This window comes from Mizuhopecten yessoensis, unplaced genomic scaffold, assembly GCF_002113885.1.
Source record: "Mizuhopecten yessoensis strain PY_sf001 unplaced genomic scaffold, ASM211388v2 scaffold10059, whole genome shotgun sequence".
In the NCBI taxonomy this organism is placed as follows: domain Eukaryota; kingdom Metazoa; phylum Mollusca; class Bivalvia; order Pectinida; family Pectinidae; genus Mizuhopecten; species Mizuhopecten yessoensis.
Window position 1 is genome coordinate 128,628 of NW_018408358.1, and position 6,117 is coordinate 134,744.

Here is a 6,117-nt window from a genome sequence, read left to right on the forward strand (position 1 = left end):
TGATCACAAGTGCGATTTCATAAATACGGCCCTGTACTTGTCTTGGTCATCTTAATGGACAGTTACTGTTCATCTGCTACTACGGGACCATCAAAATGTTTTTTTAAGGATCCTCGTGCCACAACCAAATGTTTTTACCTGCATGATAATAGCTTCAATAAATATTATACCTCATCTATATAACAGTTCATCTGATTGGGTTATATTGATCACATGATAGGATAAAAAAATATTGACACCCTCGCGCAGTCATATTTCCACTATTCGGAGTATCTCTAGAAAATTTGCAAGTACCAGTTATAAAATATTTTTTATTGTTACACCTGAAGTGAATTTCTAGCTATTTGATTGGTTGGGAGAAAATTGAACAAAAATCTCTGTCACCCTCCGAAAATGCATTGCACGGTTTTAAGGGCGCGGGTGATATTGCCATGAGACAGAGAAAAATATCACATGCGCGAAAAATGTGCGTTCCCCGCTTCGTTTCCCCACCTTGATGGTCACAAGAACGTTTGACGGCAACAGCCAATTTTACCAAGCGCCGATGCGATAGCAATTGTAAACAGCAGACTATCAACAAACAAGATGTCATTATCGAGGTTTGCTGCCGTTTCTGAGCTACAAAGACTTTTGGTGTAACAAAATAGATATGACATTCATTAGCAAGTAACAGTGAATATTGTCAACCCTCAAAACCTATTGTCACCCTCGGCTTCGCCTCGGGTGACAATGGTTTTCTCGGGTTGACAATATTCACTGTCACCTGCTAATGAATGTCATATTTATATAATGTCGTTATGACAAGGAAATATTTTGTTTTGTTTCTCCTTGATTAATCATGTTTCACTTTTCCTTCTCTTAATTGAAACATGATTATTCTCGGAAAAAACAACAAATTACCTGTTAAAAAATATTTTTTAATGCTGTTGTGACAAGGAAACATTTTGTTTTGTTTCTCCTCGATTAATCATGTTTCACTTAAGACTTCCTTCTCTTGAAACATGATTAATCTCGGAAAAAACAAATTACCTGTTATAAAATATTTTTTAACATTGATGTGACAAGGAAACATTTTTGTTTCGTTTCTTTTCGATTAATCATGTTTCACTCGGACTTCCTTCTCTTCAATCTAACGGGAGCGATGTGAAGATATAATTTTAATTAGATTGCCTTCTCTTGAAACATGATTAATCTCGGGAAAACAAATAATCATGTTTCACTCGGACTTCCTTCTCTTGAAACATGATTAATCTCGGAAAAACAAAGAATCATGTTTCCCTACAACAAGTAGAAATAGATTTATAGTAATTTCTGTACTGTTTTAAACTCTAGCTTTCCTCCCCCACCAAAGTCTGGCACGTCCTTAAATGACCATAGCTGTTAATAGGACGTAAAACACAAACAAACAATGCTTATCGGATGTATAATTCTGATTAATGTTGTAACCCTATTTATATAACCTTAATAACTGATGTAGCCTTATTTATCCGTTGGAAACACAGACCCTGTAAATGGTACAAACACCAAACCAGAACAAGTTCACCCATTGTTAAACACCTCCATGTTCAACTCATTGACCCCTGAAGACACATTTGAACCCTTCCAATTTAAAGGTTGGAATGGTTCATTATGAAATTTCAGGGTTGAATGAGTTAATTAAGGATCCCTGTCCCTGTTCGGGTATCCAGTTTAACGTGTTAAAACAGTGAACCTTAAAGAAAATGGCAGTCGCAGATCTGAACCAGGGCTAACCTCAGGAATATTTGGCATGTGCAGATTGAGGGGTCCAGATGTGCCCTGCCGAACCTTAAATGCTGACTATTGCTAGTTTGTGTTATTTCTTTATAAAACCAGGTCAAGCAACATATAGACTTTAAGATACATTATATAATTTAGTGGACGCGTGAAAGAAGGACATATTATTCTCGATATGTTGTTGTTTATTCTCCAAAACTGCATTTTGTAGTTCTGACTACAGTTCAGGCCAAGTGCGTTAGTTTATCATGGAATATTTCTGCATCACCTGAACCATTTCAACCAGGATACGCAAATGTGACCTAAACAATTCCACTGCAGTTTTTCATATAGTAACTTCCCCTCGTTTGAGATATGATTTTAGTGCAACTGCACTCGTGACGTATCATTGACCCGGTAGCTCAACAGGTTAGAGCGAGAGTCTCTGGATCAGGGCTCCAGGGTTTAAATTCTTGTCTCGTCATTTCTGTATATTTCATTTTGTATTATTCTTCACGATAGTTTCCCGTGGTAGACACTAATTTTAGCCATGATTTATTGATGCTTGGTCATGCTGGTAGAGAAAAGTTCCAATACATAGATACATGTTTTGGCAGTGGTACAAGGATCATTAAATAAATCCTACATCTGGGGTGCGTTTGTTTATCATGTTGTAAAGGGCTTGACCAGAGATATTTGTTAGCTGGCTTATAAAATACGGACGAATCTAGTGATTTGATTTTGTTTCCTGATGAGTATTTGCCAAGATTTTAAAGGCCTGCATTAATATTTGCAAACTGGTTGGTCCACGTACACACAAACAGACCCCATGTGTACATGATTGTGTTAACCCTTTCACTCCTACCAAACCCTTTCCCCCCTTGGTAACTGGAGTAGACTCTAACATACATTCATCTGGATGAGTCCATTATGGTCTACAGTGGTGAAAGGGTTAACAATGTTGTGAAAATTCTACGAAAGTCAGTCTAAATTCTGCAACAGGACACTTCTACCAAACAAAACGAACAACAGAATACATGGGTTTTTTGTCAGTTTTATTTTTTAGTCTTTGCTGCTGCTGCTGCTGGCGTTGGCTTTGAGGACGAGGCGGATGCTGTTTTGTCGGCCTTGAAGACGTGGAACTGTTTCGGTTCTGTTGACACAGCTTTCATGGAGACCATGTGTTCTATATCACTGTTGATAGCTTTCTGTAAACCCTGAAAACAAGCGAGACAGATAATTTGATGAAATTGCACAACAGATGTACTGAATGGTGTAGTATAAGGAGAACTTATAGATGCTGTTGAACTTTTGCCTTTTTCACTCTTAGTAATGATGTAGGATTTATCATGACGGGATACCTCAGTTAATTTTGTATCTGCAATAAAATTCATCAGTTTGGAAATATGTGATATCAAAGTTTTACTTTCTACAAAAACAATGTACGTGTTAAACGTTTCGCAACATTTCAAGACCTACTTGTCCCTTTGTCAAGCTATGACTGAGTGAGCTCACTCAGTCATAGCTTGACAAAGGGACAAGTAGGTCTTGAAACATTGTGACACGTTTAATAGTTACATTGTTTGTGTAGAAAGTAAAACTTTGATATCTGTTGATGTTATACTATATCTGTAGTAATCATGTAAAGGGTGAAATTAACATTATTGTTAACACTGGGCGAATGTGTGTTTTACAAGTGAAGGCAAACGTCGGACTGGGTGAAACTCCCGGTAAACAGTTTTAGGATGGTGGAAAAAAGGGAAGAAACTATGGTGGCATATTTCTGCCATCGAGTTGCAGACTTACATTTTGTCGACATAACCTCTGAATTATGTTGACATAATATGAGAAGATGTTGACATCACAAAATAGATGTCAACATAAACTGAAGAATATGTCGACTTGCTAATTTACTTGCAGAGATAAAGAAAATCAAAGATAATTATCTAGCAAGTCGGAAACTCTGCTTTATATCGTGTTTGTGCTTGGATGTGACACCAACTTGGCCGTTATTTATGTCGACATCCTAACTAAAAGATGTTGACATCTGATCTGGAAATCGGAAGAAACAGTCTTGAATCCACAGCACGTGTGCTCTTAGCAAGCATGCAGCAGCTCCTGACGTTGCTTGTGTTTACGATAGTAAGTGTTTACGATAGTAAGTGTTTATGATAGTAAGTGTTAATCAGGACTGTTTCCTTCTGGTTTCCAGAGTCTGCAACTCAATGCCAGAAATATATCACCATAGGTTTGCACCAATGACCTTTGAAATTCTTGTCTTTGATTAAAAAATATATCAATCTATCCTTACTACAAAAACGTCACATTAAGTACTTGGTCCCCAAGTAGAGAACATGGAAGAAAGTGCCTGCATGATGAATCGACTCTGCAGTGTACAGGGGCCTCGGCCCACATTCAAGCAGCACTAGTTGGGCTACAGTAATACCTATCTATGCCATCAGTTTTAGCTGTAGATTTGAGTATATTGTACATACTTTGCTGTTCCTACTATAAGTCTTTGAAAGAGTCAGCACTAACACTGTTACATACTCACAAATTCAAGATATTGTAAATTGAAATGAATTTTCAATTTAATTATAGAAGTATATATTTTTACGGTAGTCACATTTTTGCACTAATCCAAATTTGCAAAAAATAGACCAGTAAAAATAAAACTGCATGCATTGCAGCTACTTTCAAGAAATTCGCAAAAAATAACCTCAATATCAGTTTTCTGATTTACGTTATTATAAACAGGCCATACTTTACCCTTTTTAATTTTGCTGCCTCTATTAACTTTGTCTTTTTAGGTTTGATGATTTTCCCTGAAAAAACCCGAAAAGAAACATCAATTTCATTCAAATTTCCTAAAAAGTACATGTACATATATGTATCCTCAATGCAAAGTATATATATATAAGCATCCTTATAATTAGCTGTAACGACGACATAACCCAACCCCCAAGAGAACGAGAGATCCGATAGCTAGGAGAACTACTGACATACCACTGGCACTTACGGACGTTTTATAATAGTCTAACATAAACAATGAATACTTTTTAATCATAGTGGGTTTGATTTGCTTATCTGCTTACTTATGCTGAGGGGAATAGCGATTCGGTAGTTAGTCGGACCCGTGTAGATATGCCTGTGTTATGGTCTCATAACACGGAACTGGCCATTGTAGTGTTATTCCGTCTTTGCATATTGCAGAGTTATCTTCTCTTGTGATCAGGTATTGATTGTTAGTCATTGGTTTGTGTTAGAAAATTACGTCGTTTTCTCAAAAATTGATGACGTTACTCTCACAAACCAATGACTAACAATCAATACCTGCTTACAAGAGCAGATAACTCTGCAATACGCAAACACAGAATATAGTGGCAATGCTCTAGCAAATGTAAATGTTAGATGATGGACAATGCAATGGACCCAGAATAAAATTCAAACCTTGGACCTCCAGACTTCAGAATGAGGTTGTAACCTTGGACCTACGGCCTTCAGAATGAGGCTCTAACCAATTGAACTTCCTTGTCATTGTCATCGGGTGATCACCCAGTAAGTCAAATCGCAAATATTGTATTTCCCTTCTTTTTCGAAGTCTGTGCCCTGAAAGACAACATTATTGACAACCGATTTTCTGGTATCCCACTTTCTCCCTCATTAGACAGAGATATCCACACTTCAGGCCAGGGAAAGATATCTCTTTCTCCCACCCTTCACAGATGTGTCTCCCGTTTTAGCCGGGAAAGATCAGCTTGTCACCCCCTAGGGGGGAGATAGCCTCGTGCCGATTAACATGTGTTCAATTGTGACGTCATTAAAATGTGTCACCGGTGTAATTGTGACGTCATCAAAAGTGAATGACGATATTCATACCCCACATGTGTTTTTGTTTACAAACAAAAGCAGATTATTGTTAGCGGAGCTGTGAAATAATAGGATGGGAGAAAAATAATTATCCCCTACCTTGAGGGTGTAACAGAAAATCTCCTACCCTCGAGGTGAGTTTTGTTGGATGTCTAACCCCTCTGGTTGTCTAACCCTCGGGTAAGAAAACCAAAACAAGGCCTTAGCGGTCACCTGAGTTATATCATAGGTACTGGTAGCTTTATTTTATTGTTTAGATGTGATGTGGAAATCAGCATGTAAACTAAGTGAAATACAATACTTGTCATGTCATCAATGGATAAGAATTTGAAAATATTGGTAAATGTTCCCTTTGGGGCCCCGCCCTAGCCCCTGGGGATGGGGCAGGAATCCTAATTTTACAAAGTAAAACTCTCATTTACCCAAGATGATTCTGACTAAGTTTGAGCAATTTTCTGCTGAAAATGGATAAAATATATACCGAAAAGTGTTATTTCCCTATATAAACTATAT

General features: G+C 37.5%; 1 protein-coding gene across 1 annotated transcript in view; it reads right to left on the reverse strand.

The window, feature by feature from the left end:
* Positions 1 to 2,770: 2,770 nt before the first annotated feature.
* Positions 2,771 to 6,117, reverse strand: part of LOC110459404 (UPF0390 protein zgc136864-like) — a 6,565-nt gene continuing 3,218 nt past the window's right edge. Inside the window, exons 2-3 of the mRNA XM_021511637.1 lie at positions 4,504 to 4,559; positions 2,771 to 2,951 (exon numbers count right to left, since the gene is read on the reverse strand). Of these exons, the coding sequence (XP_021367312.1) occupies positions 2,790 to 2,951; positions 4,504 to 4,559 (218 nt within the window). The 3' untranslated portion in view covers positions 2,771 to 2,789. The remainder of the gene's footprint in view (positions 2,952 to 4,503; positions 4,560 to 6,117) is intronic.